This window comes from Lissotriton helveticus, chromosome 1_1 (assembly GCF_964261635.1).
Source record: "Lissotriton helveticus chromosome 1_1, aLisHel1.1, whole genome shotgun sequence".
Lineage (NCBI taxonomy): Eukaryota > Metazoa > Chordata > Amphibia > Caudata > Salamandridae > Lissotriton > Lissotriton helveticus.
The window spans coordinates 1496509075-1496532532 of NC_136057.1; the positions used below are offsets into that span (position 1 = coordinate 1496509075).

Genomic DNA, 23458 nt, shown 5'->3' on the forward strand with positions numbered 1-23458 from the left:
GAGAAAACAGCTACAGAAATCACTCCTCGCAGAGAAGAGGCAAATGTTCGTGCAACAACAGAAATATCTTTTCAGAAATCTTGAAAGACTGCGCACTTTTATTTTAGAAGACACGCGGATTGGCGAGGCAAGGGTGCTTGTATGCGAGGTATCTTAAAAAATACTGTGACTGCCCTTGAAGCTACAGGAAACTTCTTTCCATTATCTCTGCCGTGAACGCGGCACTCTGACAGCTCCTAATTCAAATGAATGGACTGCCGTGCGCGAAAGGTACATTTTACACGCGCGCATGATACATGCAATGCAATGGTGAACGCGCTCCCATCATCTGTATTGCATTACACGGGCACTCTGACAGCTCCTACTTAAGATTAATAAGTCTGCCGTGCACGTAACCACAGACAATATGCCATGAAACTGAAATAAATGACGGACGAAAAGTAAATATAGCCTATCACGTCAAGGCTACTAAATAGACAGCACAGCGAAGACGAATCACTAGGCAGATGCCATAAAAAACGCGGCGCGCACTAAGGAATGTGGCAGCCCGGACCCCTTTCAGAATTCTTTTTTTTTTCTAATACATAAGAGCTCGGAAGCTCCGCCCCACTTCGTGGTGACGTAGGCCCGAGCCCTAAAAAGGAGAACTGGATGTGGTGGTTGGTGGCACAATTAGGGACTAGATTTACAACCTTGGTGGCAAGCCCTTGCCTGACGATTAAAAAACGTTTAGGAGGAGCCTTATCTGCTAATTCGTGCTGACACAGCCAGTCTTGAGGCCAACATAGTAACCAGAGGTGTTTATGCTTTCATTAGATCTCGCTGCTGCATCCTAAATACAAGATAACCTATTTCCAGCACCAAGATTGCTCCTTGGATCCATATGAAGCACTATTCAAAAAAGTTAATGATCACAAGCATGGTGCCTCAAAAACAAACACTAAAGAAACCACGACTTACCTCCCGAATGTCTTCATTCCCCTCCTTGATGTTCTCTGATGCTCCCACGACTAGCTGGTGAATATTGTCAATCTCACCCTCCTATTTGAAACAGGAAAAACAGGCACAATGACAAAATGTCTCCAAAGCAGCCTGCACATAAGCCTCTCCTATCAAATGTTAATAAGAATTAAAACGGTTGACATACTTGCAATTCAACATACAAAGTGAGTGATATGTACTGAGGGAGCCACATTGAGCTACCAGCTTTAAATCCATTTGTCAGCGCTGTTAAGTATTTGCAAAGTTGTAAATTAAGCGCTTTGAGAAACGATAAAGTCATGTACTATGAATATATGAAAAGTTCACTGCGCATAATAGATGACATAAAGTACCTGTGGATGTGCCAAAGTGCTAGACACCTCTTTCTGTTTGCAATAGTTTGTATTTGCAATTCTTATGTGAACCATAAGGGCCCTTCCTAAAGTCCCCTGGCAGCAAGCTATACTAATCTGCATTGTCACTCTATTATACCTGTTTTTTTAGGTCTGTCCTGCATGCGCTCTCGCTTGGGAGGGGTATTGTTTATAATAAAGGGCTTGAAACCCGCCAACTGCTTACCACTTATCTGCTTCATTGTCACTCTTCTTTGCTGCCTCCTAATTGGCCAGCGTGTGCTAGGTGTCACTTCCTTTACTTTGTGTTGAGCATGGGCCAAGAACAGGTTGATTCATCTTAACTAATGTCCATTCACTCCTTATGCTGTGATTCAGGTAGTGTTTCTTTCAAAGCTGCACTTTTAATATACATCTTTTTATACTATTTTTTAATTGCTTATCACCATACCAGTACGCATTTCAGGACATTTTCTCCGTTTCCAGTTCTAGTGCTGCTTTCTCTATTCATTCGTTTTTGGACATTGTTTATCTGCACCTGCGTCTTTTGGCTTACTCATACAACTAAAATAAAATTAAATTTTACATGAATTGTATTAAGCGGTTATGTGAAAATGCCACACTAACAACACATTTACATCTTTATGATACTTGCCGCCGCACACCTGTATTTGTTGCCTTTCAGCCATCATCCCTTTATGCCACATACCTTTGAACTGATTTCAAGATTGGTTCCTTGTTTAAGTTACTTACACCTACAAGTGTACTACTCTACGCTACTCCACTATACGCCACTCCACTCAATGCCACTCTATGCCATGTCACTTCACACAACTCCACTCACTCTATGCCGCCCTACTCTACTCCATACCACTCCAAGCTACTCGACACTACTCCCCTCCATACCACTCAACTGTACTCTACACCACTCTACTTCATGCCAAACCACTCCACTTCACTCTGTTCAGCGCCACTCCACTCTACATTAATGTCATAATTTCATGCCATTCCACTCCACACCACTCCACACCACTTTACTCTACTTTATACCACTCTACTTTGTGCCTTTCTACTCTACGCCACTCTACACCTCTGTACTTTACTTTGCGCCATTCCACGATACTCTATGCCATTTCATTCTATGCCAATCTACACCACTACACTCCACTCTATGATAATCTGGCCTACACCATTCCACTGTAGGCCACTCCACGCCACACCACACTGCTTTACACCACTCCACTCTGCACTATTCCACTCCACAAGACTCTCCTCCACGCCACTAATGTTTAGCTATGTTGAACAACAGCCATGCTGCTGTAAAACATGGCTAAAAGACATTGGCAAAGCAAATAGCTCTCACATAGGCGAGCCCTATTGGATTTGTCATTGCTTGATTTCTAGATCCACTTGGAATATTAGTGACAGGATTGAACAAACAAGCATTGGTAAAGCAAATTGGCATTTTCAGTTATAAGCCAGACCCATTGATTTATCCAATGCTTGTTTTCATTGTCTTGAGGTACATCCTCCCTGCTCAAAAACTCCTTGATTGGGAGATGATTTCACGGACTCTACTTAAAATGACAAATAGCCGCTAAGAAAATTATATAATTGCTGCTGCTAGCGTAGAGACTTCTCTTTATCTACAAGCTACTCCTTGCCTGATTGTCTGTGCCTGAACTCCTTGAGTGGTTGAAAGGTGTGTATTGTGTGCAGCAACCACTTTCAAAGTTTCCAGTTACAAAAGCAGCATTGTGTGAGACACACTGTAGGAAAGTAGGATCTGCTTTCATGGTCACCCCCACTTTTTTGCTGGTTTCATTATGTTTTACTGACTAGTTTGACTGGGATCCTGCTAATCAGAACCCCCGTCTCTGTGCTTCTTCCCTAAATTGGACATGTTGAGTACTTAGATACACTCCAGATTGGCTACTGGTCTACCCTGGTAAGTCCCTAGTGTGAGAAGTTAGCCTGGCATATGATGTCCACTAGTTCTAGTGGGAACATTGTACCAGTCAAATCGACCCTTATTGATGGTGGTTGTAAAGTCAACCTTATAGAAAGCTATCCTAGTGGTAGCATGAACCAGCAGTCTTCAGGCTAAGACTTCAGTAGGCGAGTTAAGCAAGTTGTTTTACCATATATAGTCCCTTTAATACCAAATGAAAGGACACCACACAAGGTATATATCAAATCTATATTTATTTAATCTAAACACAACCCCTCTGCACTCTTTATGAGGTCAGAGGTAAAAATACAATACAAGCCACACAGTTAATACACAATAAGTTGCACAGTATACGTTATGCCCTAGGGACCTCCCTAACCATATACTAAGAAAGTGGTATAAGTACCACGTGAGAGTTAGAAAGCAGGCCTAGGGTTTACAGAATCGCTGTGGCTACACTAAGCAACCACATGTTAAGAAGTAGGAGACCCATGGGAGTCGCGTGCAGTGTCTAAACACATGGCGCGGGTTCCCATTGACTTTCTTTGGAGTTCGTTAAAGTTACAACGTTACAGTTTAAGGACACTTCCGGATGGACTAGGACGGAACCCTTTTAGACTTAGACACTAGGAGGGCCAATACCCCCGAGACTACCAGAGTACTCGTGTTACCTCACCCACAGAAGCCGGGTGCATTGGTGTCTTTTGATATCGGGTTTCGTTGTCGTTTTCTATGGAGAGCTGCAAAGAAGTGCTGCAGGCGACCAGAGGAAAAGTGTCCGGGTGGATCCAAGGGTGGATCGGAGATGTGAAGAACCTGAAAGCAGAGGGGACAGAGTCTGGGTCACTAGCCAGTGACCAGGAAGGAACCAGGCGATGTTGGGTGCTTTAAGGTGAAGAAGGTGAGTTTGTCTCTTCAGCCAGGAGGCATCGATGATGACCAGGAGCTGGATTCGAGCTGTCCCAAGAGTGATCTAGATGACTGCAGTGTCGGTATCCGGATTGGACCCAACAAGCCTTGGCAACCGCAACGCACGCAGGATATCGAGATTGGCTCTGTTGCAGCCTAGCAAGGTCTGTGGCGCTTCTCCGTTGCAGGGAAGCTGGTGCAAGCCTGGAGCAACCAGGCTTGCCCCAGGCTTGTCAAGGCGGGGCACACCGGACACTTGCGGAGTGTGGGGGCCTGGGCATCGGTTCAAATGATGCTCGGGGCTGGGGATTCTCGTACCCCAATGGACAACTTACTGAGGCTTCAGGAAAGGAGTGCAGGTAGCAAAATGCAGGATGTCCAAGATGTCCGGTCCCACGTCTCTCTTGTCTGCCACGGGTCTCAGCTTTGCTGTGGATGTGGGTCGGGGTCAGAGAAGTCTGGAAGTCCAGTTCTTGAGTTGCAGAGTCTTCGGGTTCCGGCGGGAGCCTTGAAACTGCAGACCGGCAAAGTTGCTGTTGGTGCCTGTTTGAACAGGGTGGTCACTCCTTGACCACAAGGGAGATGTCTTCCGTATTCTAGTCAGAATAGAATGTCGAAGGTCCAAGAGTTCTGTATCAAAGTTTCGTTCCAGGATAATCTAAAGTCCCAGGGACACAGCTCCAATACTTATACTAAGGATGGGGGCTGGATTACCTGACTAGGTCCCTCCTATGGGTGGACCTGAGAAGGGGGTGGTCACACCCCTTTACATTTGTCCAGTTTCGTGCCAGAGCTGCGGCTGGAGTGCCCCAGCAACTGGTTTGAACCGGGCTATGCATGGAGCACCTTGTGTGCCCCAGGCAGTGTCTAGATGCATTCACTGAATGCAGCCCTCCCTGCCCCAATACACAAAAACGCCTGTCTGGGGAGGTGCCAGACAGGAAACCTATTGTCCAGGCCTCCCCTGCCGGAGTTTCGTCCAGCAGTAGGAGGTCAGACTCGTGTCTGTGGCAGCAGCATCCATTTTGTGATGCTGAGGCTCTGTTTAACTTTGACTGGGTAAAGCAGTAGCATACATGTCTTTTCCCTCTAGAAGGGTGGAATGCTACCCCCGCTGCCAGAATTGGCGGGGGGTAGTATTCCAAAGTGTTTGACACCTTACACGTGATCAACACAGTGAGCAACCCGATATACCCTTGAGGGCTTGGGTGTAAAGTAATAGAATGGGTAGAAAGTGCCTCCAAGGGAGTTTGTTGGGCAAAAATAATTAGTTATTTAAACATTGATTTAGTAGGATACTTAGTGATCCTAAATTGAGTTTAGTTCAGATAATCATAAATTAACAAACATAAATATACTAAACATTCAACATTAAACATAAAGCAACAGACATGTGTATAGGCAAAATATTGATTTTTATCAAAAAAAGTCACAAGGGGTTATAAAATACAAATATATATACAGGTATACAGGAAAAATATATTGAATTGAAATTGATTTCTCTGTGAAACCTGTAGACACCTATCCAAAAAATAAATATTCTGAATTATTATTGGATAAGGTTAACTGTCGACGTTTCGGTCTCTTATGGGTGATTCCTTGAGACCATCATCAGGACTGATCAATAGATATTTGCAATGCCCTTGTTCTATTGGTCCACAAATTGGTGGGCTAAATACTGGGTGGCTGATGGATAGACTAACCCAGACGAGTCTATATGTAGAATCCTTATCTCAAAAAGGATAGGATGGATTGGAGCATCTATCGAAGGTTTATAGAAGAATCTTAATTGGATCCACAGCATACACGATATATAGGAATATCGCTGTTAAAAAGGTCCTCAGAATTTAAAGCAATTGGCAATCTTAAAACAAATTAGGCCAAACTATGCAGTGCGATACTCTTTAGCTGATTAACTTATCGAGATCGTCTGTAGATCGATCTGTTTAAGAAGTCTTGCTCGTTTCAAAAACCAAAACGCCACTGCTGTGATGCTGAGGCTCTGTTTAACTTTGACTGGGTAAAGCAGTAACATACATGTCTTTTCCCTCTAGAAGGGTGGAATGCTACCCCCGCTGCCAGAATTGGCGGGGGTAGTATTCCAAAGTGTTTGACACCTTACACAACATGTTTTGGTAAAGCCAAACCAAAGTTAGCATTAACCGCGAGGATTATAATGCACTTAAGAGTATATTGTATGGCTATATCATAGAAAAGCTATAAGGAGATGGTTCCGAAAGAGGCAGACGGGCTCAGCTCATGCTAGGGCACCCTCTCACATAAAACCAAGCACTCTGCCTCCAGGATTGTCGAGGCCTACCATAGGAGTGGCTTATAGGTGTATATGTGTCTATATATAAAGGTAGATATAGGTATACTATATCTAAGTAAGGGGTGATTACACCACCTTAACCAGGCAGTGTGAACAGACCTGTGGTGTCAGTTTGGAAGGCAACCCAGAGTGGCACAATACATGCTGCAGCCTCTGGTAGGCCTAGGGTGCACCTATGCCCTGGGTACCTAGGGTACACTATACAGGGGCTCACAAGGGTGACCCAGTAACCAATCTGGTATGTACCTAAAGTACATGGTATCAATTTAGAGAGAGAACTGCTGGTCTGTGGGTCTGATCAGCAGGCCCACAGCCACACTAAAGTCGAAAAACCAAGAGAATCACAGCAAAAAGTGGGGGTGACCATAGGAAGCAGACCCTACTCTCCTACAACTAGTATATGGTACTATGATACCCAGGGCATAGGTACACCAGAGGTCTCCCATGGGATGAAGCATGTATTATGTCACTCATGAGAGACCACTCAAATTGAGACTACAGCCCTGCCATTGCAGCCTGTGTAAGCTGGTGCTAGCACCACTTACAACATATATATTTCCTTATATCTGAGTTCACTGACCTTAAAACCTATAAGTCACCCCTAAGGTAGGCCTTTCAATCCTGAAGGCAGGGTGCTCAGTTTAAGTGTGAGGGTACCCCTGCATGAGCAGGACACCCCTACAACCTTCAGTGTCCATTATCCCGGGTTGTAAGTGCATCAGCTATTAAGATACATAGAGTGACCATGCGTCTTTATTCAATGGCTATTTCTAAACTGGCTATAACGAACCCTGTTGTGTTAAGTATCAAACATGTTGGAACCATACCGCCACACCGTAAACGGTGCGGGAGGTATGATTCCATGTATTGTAAAGCTTCTCCAGGAGGCCCTTAGTGCTCCCGGCACCAGTCTTCTAGACCCGAACAGCAAACTATGGCTGCTGCCGACCAGAGACATGATTCTGTCCTCCTGCTGCTGAGCCAAGCTCGAGCAGGACAATAGGTTTTTCTGTCACAGGGAGCTGTGGCCACCTCCCAGACAGGACCTAGTGTACTGGGGCAGGGTTGGGTTAGTTGCCAGCACCACTGAGACTGCATTAAGGGCATATTTGGTGCCCTCCTTGCATACTCCAGTTCCAAGCAGTTCAGGTAGCTGTTGGCTCCCGCTCTGGTGCGAAACTGGACAAAGTACATGGGAGTATCCTTCCAACTGTCCAGCCCCTCCTCTGGGAGGGAGCCCTGAATCTTTCCAGTGTCAAGCATCTCCTGCAGCCAAGATCTCTGCCTGCAACGCATCCTTTGCACCGTGGGCCTTTATCCTTTGGTGAAGTGCTCGTGGTCCTCTTGCGACTTCTGTGCCTTCGGCCCGTGGGTCCTTTTGAGGGCTCCAGTGGACTACCCTGCTTGCTCGGGCCTGCTCTGAATTACCTGCTTCTGGTGAGTCACTTGGATCTTGCTATCCCGACACTGCACCTTTTTCTTCAACTACGTTGGTTGCTGTTGCCAAGGCTTGTTGGTGCCCCTGCCAGACACTGACTCCTTAGCTCTTGGCATCTGACGTGGGACACGGCTCTTGGTCCTCCTCTGCGTCACCTGGTCCATACAGCTGCAACTTCAAGGGCACCGCCAACTCTCCTGCATCCCTGGCATCGGTGGGCATTTGTCTTCTGTTCCTCCTGGTCATTCCTGGGTGTCATAGACTCTGTCCCCTCTGCTTGCAGATACCTCTCATCTTGAATCCACCTTTGGGATCCACCGGATACTTTCACCTTCTTCGTTAGCTGCATCTTTTCTGAAGTCCTCCATTGTGGTCTACGGCAGGTTCTGACGTCATTTCGCACCTATGCACAGGACCTCCCCAGTGTAGGTAACCTGGTTCCTGTGGTATCTACGGGTGGGGTGACTCTCCAACCTTCCATCTTCCACAGGGTTTCTTCAGGGTCCGCTGGGAAGGGTCATTCTTCTTTAAAATTGCAACTGTAACTTACCCATTGACTTCTATTGAGAATGCGGTTGTGTTCCCCATCTGCACACAGCCTCCATGGGATTCCTAGATACTAACCTTGAGTGGTTCCTTGGGTCCCTGACTCTTCTACGTTTTCCAGGTCCATTCTTGACTTTAGTCGTGGTTCGCATTCCACTATTTTAGTATATGGTTTGGTCTCCCTCTGGAGACCACTGTGCATTATGTGCTACTTACGTATTCTATCGACAAAGTATTATGTTTATATCTGCGGGTAGAAATAATACCTTGTGCTAATGAGTGTTAATAATAAATACATATTTTTAAAACTACACTGTGTGGTTCATTTTCACTTTACCTATACCATAAGATTAAGTACTGGTAAAACAAGCTGCTTTACACTCCTTCTGGACTAAGCCTAAAGGCTGCTCTCCAAAGGTACCACATACAGCGCGGGGACACGCCGGGAGGCGTCACCAGGCGCTTTATAAACCCCTTTAAACTAAATACAGAGCTTTCTAAGGTTGTCAAAGACTACTAAAATCACCATAAGGGTTGTCTTTATTAGTGCAGGGTGCTACACTTACATAAGTGAGCACCATATACTAAGCCCGCCTCTCACACACACACACACACACTATAAAATAAAGTAAAAGCAACAGTCAGCAGTAAAAGAAATGTAAGGTAACTGTGAGAAGTTGGCCTGGTATATGCTGTCCACTAATCTAGTGGGCACCTTGCACCAGTCCAAACGACCCTTATTGATGGTAGGTTTAAAGACAACCTATATAGAAAGCTATCCTAGTGGTAGCTGTGGAGAGCAGCCTTCAGACTAAGTCTTGAAGGAATGTAAAGCAGCTTGTTTTACCAGTCTATAATCTCATGAATGACCAAATGAAAGGAGAACCACACCAGGTATATATATAAAAAATATGTATTTATTCTAAACACATCCCTCTAATCTCTTTATGAGGCTAGAGGCAAAAGTACATTCAGTAAACTTATTTAGCACAGAGTAAATTAGCACAATATCGTTGAGCCCTAGGGGCGTACCTAACCATATATTAAGAAAGTGGTATAAGAATCACGACTGACATAGATACAAGGCCTAGAGCCTTTAGAACCGCTGGGGCCACCAGGAACCACCCAAGGTAGTGACACAGGGGACCCACGGGGGACGCGTGCAGTGTCTGAACACAGCCGCGAATCACCATTAACTTGCATGGGGAAAGTCGCGGTTGGAATTTTAAAGATTATGGACACTTAGAAGAGGACTTGGAGCAAACCCCTGTAGAACTAGGAGGTTCTAGAGTCAACACTCATGGGAGCACCGGAGTACTCGAGTCACCTCACCCAGGGAAGCCGGGTGCATAGGTGTCTTTTGGTGTTGGGTTGCGTCGTCGATTTCAATGGCGATCTGCTGTAAAGTGCTGCTGGTGACCAAGTCGAAAGTGTCCGGAGGGATCCAAGCCTGGATCAAGGATGAGAAGAACCTGAAAGCAGAGGGGACAGAGTCTGCATCACTAGTCAGAGACCAGGAAGGTGATGAGCAGATACTCACCGATGTCGGGTGATTTCAGGTGAAGAAGGTGAAACTTGACTCTTTAGCCACGAGGACCAGGAGGCGTCGACGACGACCAGATGCTGGATTCGAGCTGTCCCACGAAGGATGTTGAGTGCTGCGGTGTCGGTTTCCAGATTGGACCCAACAAGCCTTGGCAACATCAACCCACGCAGAAAGCAAAGATTGGTTTCGGTGCAGACCAGCAATGTCTGAGGAACTCACCCCTTGGTGGGGAGTCAGGGCACGTCTGGAGCAACCAGGAAAGCCCAAGAAACAGAAGAGTTACCTTCGTGGGGACCCACCAGTCGAAGGACCAGGGATCACGAAGGAGCCTCGAGCGGAAATGCTAGAAGCGGGCCCATGGAACACTCGTGGAGTGTAGGCCCACAATCTTCAGTGCAGATGGTGCTCGAGGCTTGGACTACAAGTAGCCCAACGCACAACTTCAGGAGAGCTCGGGAAGTTGATGCACTTGCAAATGAGCACAGTGTCCAGGAGTTCAGGTTCCACGTCACTCGTGAGGGCTGCGGGTCTCAGCTTTGCTGGGCTCTCGGTCGGCCTCTGAGAAGTCTGTGTCCTGAGTCGCAAATACTTCGGGGTCCAGCGGGAGCCTCGAAAATGCAGACCGACAAGATGCTTCTTTGGTGCCTGTTTGAACAGGGGAGTCACTCCTTGACCACAAGGGAGATTCTTCCGTCTTCAAGTCGTGTAGAATGTTCAGGATATATGTTGCAGAGTTTCGTCCAGGTGTAATCTGAAGTCCTAAGGACTGGGGTCCCATACTTATACTAAGTTAGGGGGTTGGACATGCTCTGGGGACCCACCTATGGGAGGGTCAGGGAAGAGGGGTGCTAATACCCATTTCCTTTGTCCAGTTTCGGCCAGAGCAGGGGCTGAGTGCCCCTGCAACCGGTTTGAACTGGGGTATGCACAGGGACACCAAGTGTGCCCCCAGCACTGTCTGAAAAGCATTCTCTGAATGCACCCACCCAGCCCCAACGCACTAAAGCCTGTCTGGGAGGTGGTTACACCTCCCTGTGCCAGGAAACCTATTGTCCAGACCTCCCCTGACGGAGTTTCGTCCAGCAGCAGGAGGTCAGACCCGTGCCTGTGGCATCTATTTTGTGATGCCAGGGCTCTTTTAAATTATTACCGGTTAGACCGGTGTGTACATGTCTCTCCCTCTAGAAGGGTGGAATTCTACCCCGCCACCAGGACTGGAAGGGGGTAGGATTCCAAAGTGTTTGACGCCAAACACGACATGTTTCCATGCAGCCATTCCAAAGTTAGCATTTACCGCAAGGTTATGATGCACTTAAGAGTATATGGTCTGGCTGCATCACAGAACAGCCTCAGAGAATAGATTCCGAAAGCTGCAGAGGGGTCCTGCTCACGCATGGGCACCCTCTCACACAAAACCAAGCACTCTGCCTTCAGGATTGATAAGGCCTGCCATAGGACTGACTGATAGGTTTATATGTGTCAGTGATTAAAGGTAGATATAGGTAATCTATATCTTAGTAAGGGGTGCATGCACCACCTTACCAAGGCTGCAGTAGCAGTCCTGTGGTGCCATTTTGGAAGGCTTCCCAGGGGTGGCATAATACATGCTTCAGCCCCTGGTAGGCCTCTGGGGTACCTATGCCCTTGGTACCTAAGGTACCATATACTAGGGACTCACAAGAGTAACCCAGTAACCAATCTCGAGTGTACCTAAAGTACATGCAATCAATTTAGAGAGGAAGCGGCTAAACTGGGGTCCTGAACAGCAGGGCCCCAGCCAGACTAAAGTCGAAAAAAAGTGAAACACCAGGAAAAAGTGGGGGTAACCATACTAAGCAGATCCTACTCTCCTACAATAACTACCCAGTAGCCTAGCAAACATTAATTTGAATGTTCAGGCGTTCAATGTCCATAGGGGTAAAAGCGCTTTACCAGATGCGTCCAACCCCCCCCACACACCGTTCATCCTCCTCTTACCCTGCGCTCACAAGAGCACACCACTCACTCTGTACTGACAGCAACCACACTACACTTATGCCCGTTGCCATAAACACATGCCCTTCTCCCTAAACTTACTCACATCAACACACCGCTCACCCTGCACTCACGGTGATCATACAGCACTCACACCACTCACCATGCACTTACACGAACATACCACTCATGATGCACTTACACGAGCACACCACTAACCATGCACTCACGTGACACTTTACTCACCTGTCACGCTCACTGCTCACTCTTCAATCTCACTCAAACAAGCACATCACTCACCATGCAGTCATTCCTCCCACTCTGCACTTGCACCCACACCAAAACTTATGTTACATCTCTTACCCTGCAGTCACTCCTCTCACCCTGCTCTCACACTGTCAAATCGCTCACTGGGCACTCACATAGGCGCTGCTGTCACTCACACAGCTCACCCTTCACTCACATGGGCACAACACTCACACCAAGCAAACAAGCACAGCACTCACTCTGGAGTCAGTCTGTACTTCCTCCGGTCACCCTGCACTCACACAGACAAACCTCTCAATCTTCCTTTACACAGGGACAATGGTCTGCCGGAACTCATAGGGACACACCACTCTCGCTGCAGTAACTCCTCTCACCATGCACTCACCACTCACTCTCAAAGATCACCATTCACTCTCACAACTCGCCCTGCACCACACACAGGCACACCATTCAACTTGCATTTACACCGCTCACCCCACCCTGCGCTCATTCCTCTCACCTAACACTCACATGGGCCCTCCTCTCACATTGCATTCATGCAGCTCACCCAACACTCACATCGGCAGATTTTTCACCCTACACTCGCACCACTTACGCTGCACTCACTCACACTATTCACCATTACCCAGCACTTACATGGGCCCACGTCTTACTCTGCACATATAAACATTACACAACTCTCATGAATATATACATATTTCTACAAAAGAACCCACAGAATACCTGCTCTTTCCATAGCTCTCGATGCCTACTTGATTCCATCTGGAACAACGTGGCTGGAGCAAGAGGGGAGTGTGGGCTGAGGATGACATGAGGAAGGAGACTAGGGCAGAGGCTTTGGGGTATGGTGATCAATTGAGGATTGTGTGACACCTTCAGCTATTTCTGGCTTTCCATTTATTTATTTATTTATTTGTGTTTTATAGAGCGCGAACTTGACCCGTGAAGGTATAAGAGTGCTTTATACGATATACAGTGTTTGTCGAACAAAAGGTTTAAAGTGCAGAAATATACAAAATCAACAAAACAGATGTAGAGGGGCCGGGGTGCTGGGAACATAGGGAAGAAGGGGATACAGGTGTATGGTTACAATCACTGTCAGAGTCAGTAACAACAAAGGTTCCATATATTCTTGGCGTGGGGAGTTGGTGATCTGGGAAAGGGATAGTCTTAGATTAGTCAGGCACAGTGTGGTGGTTGAGGGCAGGCCTTAGACGAGGAATTTACCCTCCTTTTTGAAACGTGCTAGAGAAGGGATTCTTCTGATGGCAGGTGGGAGAGAGTTCCAAATTCTTGGTGCTGCTCCGGTGAACGCCCTATTGTAGGTTTTTTTTTCAGAAAGGAAACAGGTTGGAGTAAGAGGTTTCTAGCGGACCGGGAGTTCCTGCTTCCTCCGGATACCACTAGGTTCTGTGCCAGATAAGCAGGGGAGTTTGTGTATAGAGCCTTGTGTATAATGCATGCCAGTTTCAGCTGAATTCTGGCCTCTAGAGTAAGCCAGTTCAGCGCTTTCATGTGTGGCGAGATGTGGTTGAACTTCCTGGTGCCTGTGAGTAGTCTGGTGGCCGCGTTGAGGCAGACTTTTAGAGGTGCTAAGGAGATCTTGGGTAACCCTGTGAGTGTGGAACAGCCATATTCCAGTCTAGAGATGACTAGTGCTTGAACTGCCATATTTAAGTCAGGAGCATCGACAAAAGGTTTCAGCTTCCAAAGGTAGCTCAGATAGAATTTGGCTGCTTTAGCCATCGAGTTAATGTGGTCGTGCATGTTCAGGTTACAGTCGAGGATTATGCCCAGGGATTTGGCAGAGTCCACAATGGTCGGCGAGCAGTTCAGGACTGTGATGGCGTTGATCCACATCTGAATCTCCGGGTTGGCTTTCAAAGGGGAGATTAGGAGAAATTCATTTTTCTTTGCATTAAGTTTGAGTTAGTTATTGGCTAGCCATTGGACAGTCAGTTTCAGGGTCTAATTCAGGGAGAGGATCTCCTTGAGCGAAGAGATATTGATGTATATTTGGGTATCGTCCGCATACATATGGTAGGAGATGTTGGCGGTACGGAGAACTCCGGTGAGTGGCTCTAGGTAAAGATTAAAGAGGGTGGGGGACAGGGTTGAACCTTGGGGGACTCCGAATGTGACCGGGATGGGAGCTGATAGGTTGCCGTTGATGAGGAATCTCTGAGATCGGTTGTGGAGGAAGGACCTGAACCATTCTAGGACTACGCCATGCAGACCCTTCCTGAATTTGAGGCGTTCAAGTAGTTTTTCATGGCTGACCACATCGAAGGCGGAGGATACATCAAGGTGGAGTAGAAGGCAGGCTTTGCCTTGGTCTAGGGCTTGGAGGGCATCATCCACGATGTGGAGCATAGTAGTTTCAGTGCTGTGCCCTGGTCTGAATCCAGATTGAAAGTCATCAAGTAGGTGGAAGTTGTTGATGTGCTGACTTAGTTGCTGTTGTACACACTTCTCCAGTACTTTGGCTAATAGCAGGATATTGGGGATAGGTCTGAAATTGTCAGGGGAGGCTGGATCCAGTGAAGGTTTTTTCAAAATGGGGAGGACTTGGCCGGCTTTCAAAGGGTCCGGGATCAAGCCCTGCTGGAGAGAGGCGTTGATAATTGCAGTCCAGCAAGGAACAATGGATTGGGAGACAGCAGCGAGGCAGTTGGAAGGTATAGGGTCATTGAAGTGGTTATTTGGTTTTAAGGTAGAGAGGATTTGTGAGATGGAGTCTTCGTTATAGTATTCGAAGTCAGTCCAGCGGGCTTGGTTTTTAAGAGGCCTGGATGGTTAGTGCGGAACAAGAGGGCAGGACAGGAAGGGGTTGGGAGTAGGTGGCGGTACTGAGTTCAATTCCTAATCCCGTGATTTTATCAGTGAAGAAGGAGGAGAATTCATCTGACGATATTAGCGATTTTGGGGATTCTTTCGGTGTTTTAGCCAGTTTATTACATTGGAGTTTGACCAGTTCAAAGAGGTTTCGGGGTCTATTCTTGACGTTCCCCAATTCCGATCTGAAATATTATTTTTTGCAATTGAGGATGTGCTTGTTGTAGGCGTTTCTCGCCTGGCGGAGAAGTTTTAGATGAGTTGCAGAGGGGTGTTGTCTCCAGATTCTTTCAGATTGCCGTAGGGCTCTCCTCTCCATGTTGAGGGAACCAGTGAACCAAGGGTTTCTGTCTTTGATTTGTGTTCTTTTTAGTTTTAGAGGGGCAAGGTCGTCCAGAATGTTTGAAATGGTCGACGAGTAATGCTCATTGAGGTCGCTGACCGTGGTTATGTGCGAGTGGGGGTCAGATTTGCAGCGAGCCTCTAGTTTCATATGGTCGAGGTTCTTTGTGTCTCTGGTCCAGAGTTTGGGAATCACCGGTTGAGACGTCTTCGTCTTGCGGGTCCCGGGTAACATGAAAGACATGGAGTGATGGTCAGACCAGTCACATGGTTCTTTGGAAATAAGCTTGACTGCGGATTCCTTAGAAATGATCCAGTCAAGGATGGCCCCTTTTGAGTGGGTTGGCAGAGAGCAGGCTTCAGTCAGGGCTTGGTCAGTTAGGAGGTCTTTGATGGCGTTGACATAGGGATCTTTAGTGTCATTCCCGTGCAGGTTGAAATCACCCAGGAAAACCTCTGTGGCATTGGAGGAAATCTTAGTTGTGATGATTACCAAGAGGTGATCAGTGAAAGAGTCGTTGGAACCTGGGGGTGGTAAAAAATGTGCAAGTTACAAAGGTGTAATGAGTTGCTGCAGATGGAGAGTGCGAGGTATTCACAGGAGTCGGTGGAGTCCGTCGAGAGTTCTGTGACAAGCAGGGAGGATCGGTAGATTCAGGCAATGCCTCCTCCTTTCTTTTTGGAGTGTCTGTCCAGTCTGGCGATGTTGTAATTGGGAGGGACTAATGAGTTCAGGCAAGGGGAAGAGTATTAATTTAGCCAAGATTCAGTTAGTATGGCTGGGTCTAGGTTTTTGTCCAGGGCAAGGTCAGCAATATCAGCGGCATGCTTGACTGCTGAACGGCAGTTGATTAAAAGACCAGATGGGGAGTGTCTGGGGGAGTGTCAGGAGTCTGGGCGGATAGAAATACAGGTGCGAGGTTGCTTTTTACCACACTTCTATTATGGAGGGTAGCTGGCCTGTTGGGGTTGATGGTGACCGTGCTGATGGGGTGTTCAGGACTCGTATCTAGTGGACGGGGATGGCTGGGACAGAGTTGTGGGCTTGGAGGATGGCTTGGATTTAGTTTCCCCGTGAGGTCTAGAGGATTAGAGGAGGCGGTGGGAGCGTTGTAAGAGAGTGAGAGAGCTCAGGATTCCTCCTCAGAGAGGAGGCAGGGTTGTTTGCGTGGGCGAAGATGTCTCAGAGGTAGCGGCAGTGGGTGCTTGGGAGGCTCGGTGTTCGGTGGGGGGGAGGTATGGGGTGGCTTGAGGTTAGCAAGTGAGAGCTCGGCAAGGTGAAGGAGGTTCACAATGTCCAGGATGGAGCTATGAATGCTCTGGGTGAGTTTAGCCGCTCTGGAGTGCAGAGTTTCAAGACCAGTTTAAAGTGGGGGTGCTAAAGGGCAGGGGTTCAAAACCTCAGGAGCAGTCCAGGGGGCATGTAACGGTGTAAGGGTAGAAGGATTGGCTTGAGCAGACTCCAGGGTCTTTGGAGGAGGAGTACCTAGCTCACGATTTGGTGGATGGCTGGCGGGGAGGAGGTCGGAGGTCTAGGGGCGGCTCTGTTAGAGGTGCCGGGGGACGAACTATGATGGTAGAGGTGATCAGTGGTGGGAGCCATTAAAGGGCTAGCTCTCTCAGAAACAGGGGACATTGGGAGCGTATCAGTCTCCCCGTCAGTGGGGGCACTAGGTGCGAGGAGATCACAGGTGTAGGTGAGATTCTGTAGCCAGGGACAGGAGACATGTTGGGGGGATAGGATGAACTAAGAAAGAGGCCCTTGGAGGGTTGGTATGTGGATGGCTAGGTATGTTAGGCTGGCAGGACGGTGGGTCAATGGTGCGGGTGTTAGTTACCCTTTCAGAGTTGAGCACATGGTTTCTGAGGAGGGGGAAAAGGTTTGAGAATTTATTGAGGTTATTGCTTGAGGCTTGGATTAGAACTATGCTGTTATTGTAGAGGGTGATGGTGAGGTCAGCTCGCAAGGTTGGGGAGGGTGCTATGGTGAGCTTGGTGCCATATGGAATGTTCCTGGTTAAGAGAATATTGAGAAGGTGCGCAAGGGTTTTTCGCCAGGAGGCGGTTCTTCTGGAGTAGAAGATAAGGTCAATAATGACTGTGCCGATGTCCGCGCTGTAGCGCAGGTCAGATATCAGCGTCTTGGGGTGTCTTTTTAGGGTAGCGTGCTTGAAAGATTTAGTGGCGGTTTTGGAGAGGTTTGGGGGGTAGAGTATAAGAGTTTTCCCCAGACACAGACAGGCCAGGACCCGACATGATGGTTGGGTAGGGACCAGTAGGCAGTAGAGGGGATGGGTCTCCAGGTACCACGGCGTGATGGAACTATAGCGACTGAGTTAGGTCACTCAAGAGTGTTGCTCGTCAATCACCAGCGCAGAGCGTCAGCTCAGACATGTTTGGGCATTTCAGATGAGCAGGAGATGATGATGTCAACAAAGATGCAGTTTTTGAAGAAGGTCATTAGAGTGGGCAATGACAGACAAGAGTGCCACTTTCCAGCATACCAGTAAAAAGGGAGTTAAGTTGTAAAGTGCGTGTTGCTTTTGTTTCCGAATGAATCAGAACTAGCCGTAACAAGATGCCTGCCGTACTAGTTGTAAGCCAAATTAGAAAAAGGGAGCTGTTTATGGTGCCAATTGTGTGAGAGTTAGCCATTGCATGATGGCTGCCAATTTAGTATGGGGCCCTTTTTTGCCCTGTTTATGGTTAATTTACTTTAATTTACACTGCTTCATTAGCAGCATCTCATGACTCATGACTCATGACAATGTAGGTTTTTTTTTTTTTTTTTGTACACCATTCCAAGATGGCCATCGCTTTTCCTTTGTTTGCTCAGTCCTCTTTTTATGGCCATTATTGTGGGATCTTCCCCCGTGAAGCCGAGGGCTCTTGTGGCAACAGAGACCCCCAAAATGGAGGATTGGAGTCCCGGACACCGGGGACCCCCCTCCCCCCTGCAACAAGTAAAAACGGGCTACCTGGGCCAGATGAAGATCAGAGGCCCCAGGACGCTTCAGGATGGTCCGCGTGCAGAGACGCGCTTGTAGGCGTACCGGATTTCCCGGGATGGGGGAGGGTGGGCTCTCTGCAGAGACAGCCGGCACCCCCTCGTGAAGGGCGCGCGACTGCAAGGGCGTTCGGCAGGCAGCGACTCACCCGGTTCCTGGATCCAATGGAATTGGAGCCGCATACCAGCCTCCCCCGTTGGACCCGACACCACAAGCTCTGAAGTCGGCGGGGGCTCTCGTCCGTCGATCGTCAGTAGGGCATCCGCTGGGTCCACCATGCTGCCAGCATTCTCAGCGCCCAACGCTCCGGACCTGCCCCCAGAAGATCAAAGGTCCTCGGTGGCCCAGAACAGTCGGTAGACAGAGATCCGGGAACCTGATGTGCTCACCAGGCGGCCATTAATGCCCGATGGTCCTGTCCTGATACCCAGATGACCTGAGACCTGAACATCCGCCACCCAAGCCGGAGAGGTTGATACCAAGCGTAGGGAAACTCCACCCCAGGGGGCGATGATCAGTGGGGTTCCCGGTAGTCCTCTGTCAATCTACTGGGCACCCAATGGGCTCACCGTGCGTCCCCTGCAACCTGTGTCCGGCAATCCGCAGTCCAACGGTCCAAAGCACGGTGAGTGATATCTGCGAGTTCCTGGGATGTTAGTGGGCAGGAGGGTGATGGGTAGTATGGTTAGACATGGATATCGACCGTTTCTGGTGATCACCAACCCAGCGCGCACTAGAGGAGCTCCTGTCCAGCGTCCATCTTGCCTCTACATCCAAGATCCAACAACATTCAACATTCACCACAATGCTTCATTTCGGGACTTGTAGGTTTTTTTTTTTGCATTGTAGGTTTGTAAGAAACTGGCTCTATATATACTACACCAAAATGAGGTATAGTGTGTTTAGAGTCCAAGTGTCCCCAGAGGTTAAAGTTAGATAGGACCTTACTCTCTAATAGTGGTAGCTTAGTAGAGCAGTAAGGCAGTATCAGAGGACAGTGTTAATTAAGCATTTGATGTACACACTCAGTCAGCAAATAAATTCACACACGCAAGAACTGAAGTCTAGGCCAATGGTTTTTGTATACAAATATACTGTTGTTTATTTTTAGAACTAAGCAAGCCTGGTACAGGCAAGCATTAAATACTTTTCAGTAATAGGTTACTGGATATAGAACAGTTTGAAAATGCAATAGACATTGTACTTTGTATTACAGGGGAGCAGTATTATGCAACACTTAGCAAATACAATACATTGGAATGAATAGGCTTTTTCAATAAATTGCAGGCAAGTTACTTTTACGTTACTTTTTCTAACTCAGTGCTGGATGCCTAGATTCAGCACTGGGACATTTTCTGTAAACAGGTGAGTAAATGCGTTTTAGTTACTCGCGCGATTTTTAAAGAATATTTTTAGATTTCAAAACTCCACACTTAGAAACTCCACACTTTTTGGAGCTGTACATTGAAATGATTAGGCTTTGTCAACAAATAGCAGCTAAGTTACTTTTACGTTACTGTAAGGAAGTGGCTCTATATATACTGGAGCAAAGTAAGGTACAGTGTGTACAGAGTCGATAGGCCCCAGAGGTTTGGCAGAGGTTAAAGTTAGATAGAACCTTACTCTCTAAAGTGGTAGCTTGGTTGAGCAGTAAGGCAGAATCAGAGGACAGTGTAAAGCATTTGTTGTACACACTCAGTCAGCAAATCGTCTCACACACTCAAGAACTGAACTCTAGGCCAATTGTTTTATATCAAAATATATAGCTGTTTTATTTTAGAACCAACAAGGTATCAAAATATACTTTCTCAGAATGAATTACTATAGTTTAAATACTTTGCAAATAGGCAATACATTTTTAAGAACAGTAGTTACAGTTGTTGCAATGTGCAACGCAATTTGAATCACAATGCAACATTGAGCTCAATGGTAATTTGTTAAATGTAATTAGTTACTTTATGGATTACTTCTCTACCCGCAGGACTGGATCCTAGATTCAGTCCTGGGACATCTCCTGTAAACAGTTGAGCAAAAGCGTTCTGTTTACAGTACTGATTTTTTTTTTTTTAACAAACTTTATTCGTCAATTTGCACAGTAGGCGCAGGGCTCTGTACCCCAGAGACCACTGCAGTATCCTGTTATACATGTACAAGACAGCAATTGACCTTTTTAGAAAACGATGCAACCAGCATATTTGCTATTAAGCATCATTTAGGATATCAACCCCACTCACCTCAACTTCCCCCTCCCCACCAAGTTGCGCAACCTCCACTGAGACACGCCCACCCACTGATGGCAGAGGACCAAGGAAAGAAAGGAGATGAACAAAATACCAGGACCGAAAAAAGTATCAAGAAAAAAGACAATACCCATCCGAACACACACACGCAAACACACACACGCAAACACACACACGCAAACACACACACACACACACACCCCGGTTACCCCCCCCCCCAGAATACCCCCACCGCCCCTGCACCAGGCCCAACCACCCCGTCCCTACCCTCATTCCACTGGAATACCATCTGTTGCAATCAGAGGCTCCAACCACAAGCCCCTATAGCCTGCCCACCGCTTCCACATTTTGTAATGCTTACGCGGACATCCACGGGCCAAAAAGATTGGCTGCTCCAACCCCATGCAGAAGTCAAGGCCGTTTTTCCAGGCGGCCACCGAGGGGGCACGTGCATCCTTCCACATCTTGGCAATGTCGCGTTTCGCCAATGTGAGGCCCAGCTGTAACAGATGCCATTTATAGATATTGCCCCCAATCCCTTCCATCACATGCAGCAGGGCAAACTATGGTGTACGTGGGAGCGACCACCCCAGACCCTCAGATAGGCAGGAGAATACTCCTCTCCAGAAACGTTTAGCGACGAACATTGCCAGACCGTGTGCAGGAATGTGTCTTCCATCTCAGAACACCGGAGGCATTCCGGGGAGGCGATCAGTCCCGCCCGCCACAGTCGAACCAGAGTAAAATAAACCCGCTGAAGGTATTTAAATTGGATGAGGCGAAGACGCATTGCTATTGCTACCCCCCGAGGGGCGGCTAGAGCCTCCCTCCAGTCTTCTTCCTCCAATACACTCCCATCCTCTCCCCATGCCCCCCGTAATTTCTCCAGCTTAGACGCACTGTGGGTGAACAGGGTCTGGTATATCCACGATATCTTTTTGGTCTCCAGGTCACCCATAAAAACCTGCGCTTCCAACGGGCTAAACTCGGGGATAGAGTCAAGGCCCTCCAGGCTGGGGGTAAGCGCATGTCGGAGCTGGAGGTACAGGTAGAACTGTGACTGGGGCAAGCAAAATTCCACATGCAGATTTCGGAATGATTTGAGGGACCCTTACCGCACAACATCTCCCAGGGTGGAGAAACCTATGGAATCCCATCCCTGAAATCCCTGTAGGGCCGTCAGGTCAGGCACGCGTCCATTGTGACACAGGGGATTTCTTCCGTTAGTGTATTCCACCACCCTATGCACCTCAGAGATGCCGCCAAATTTGGAAGACTTTTGTCACCAGTGGCAATGCACCACGCAGCGCTACTGAATAGAGGATCGTATGGAGAGTGGAATGTCCCATCAGGTACCGCTCCAAAGCATAGACCGGGCCCCCCCTGTCCCCATACCACCACTCGTTAAGGACCAACAGGTGTGAGGCCTGATAATATGAAAGAATATGTGAGGTCACTAGGCCTCCACAGTAGGTGGAGAGAAAGCACATACGCAATGCGACACGCACCCCCCTAAACCCCCCCCGAAGAAACTGCACCAGTGCCGAATTCACCAGCCGGAACCACCTGGGCGCGATCGGTTATGGGTGATTCTGCAACTGGTACATACTATCTTGAAGATCGCGCGATCTGCCATAGATCGTTAGTGGCATACAGGACCAGGTCTTGATATCTGCCCGAATGCGCTCCCAGACCGGTGCCAAATTCCGCTCCCACGATATGGCCGGCACGTCTGAAAGGAAGACACGCAGATATTTGAGGCCACCCACCCGCTCCTTCCCGAGCTCCCAAGACCCATAGAGTAGACTTACGAGGGTTCATGTACAGCCCGGTCGTCTCACCAAATATTTGCATGATCTCCAGGATACACGGCCCGACCTATCCAATGCTGTTAGAAAGAAGAGGTCATCGTCCGCGTATAATGTGATCCTATCTGAAAGACCAGAAGCCTACAGTAGTGATTTTTAAGGAATATTATTGTATTTTAAAAGTTGACACTTAGAAACTTTTTCACATAGAATCACCAATGTTATCCTATGGGAGGAAATTCACTTAGCAGGTAAGTAGTGTTATCGTTACTTTTTCTTACTCAGTGGTGGATCCTGGATCCAGAACTGGTGCATCTCCTGTAAACAGTTGAAAGAATGCGTTTAAGTCATACAGGCGATTTTTAAGGAATATTTGTAGTTTGTGAAAATCAACACTTCAAAACTTTTCTGGTGAAAACCAGATAATGGGTTCCTATAGAAGGAAATACAATTTACTGGCGAGTACTGTTAAGATTACTTTCAGGGTCCGTGCTGCGCTAAAAGATGCAGCACTGGGTTCTCTCCTGATAACAGGTGAGTAAATAGGAATTTGTTGTTCAGCTGATTTTAGGTGAATATTTTAAAGTTCCAAAACTCCACACTTAGAACAATTTCCAAGTGAAACCAGCCAATGTTACCCTATGGAAGAAAAGTGAGTTATCACTTTTGGGGTAAGCTCTCGACTGGCAGAGTTAAGGTTCTGGGCATACACTCAGGGGTCTCCCAGGGTCAGGTAGGTACAGCTGGTACACCCTCAGCTGCACAGGGGCAGCCGGATGCAGAGGTAGTTAGACCCAATGGTATCCAAAGAGAGGCAGGGGGTCTTCGGTTGGTGGCTGCTGGCAAGCAGGCCACGCAGCTGTGGGAGCTGGGCTCCTGGTCACTTGCTCAGGGCAAATGGGTAAGTAGGTTAGGACCAAGGTTGCAC

General features: G+C 47.6%; 1 protein-coding gene across 3 annotated transcripts in view; it reads right to left on the reverse strand.

The window, feature by feature from the left end:
* The window catches only part of STX18 (syntaxin 18), an 897615-nt gene that overhangs the window by 117675 nt on the left and 756482 nt on the right, over nt 1-23458 (reverse strand). For all 3 annotated transcript variants that reach the window (XM_078686654.1, XM_078686620.1, XM_078686645.1), the window contains one exon: nt 961-1041. In XM_078686654.1, coding sequence (XP_078542780.1) covers nt 961-1041 — 81 coding nt within the window. The remainder of the gene's footprint in view (nt 1-960; nt 1042-23458) is intronic.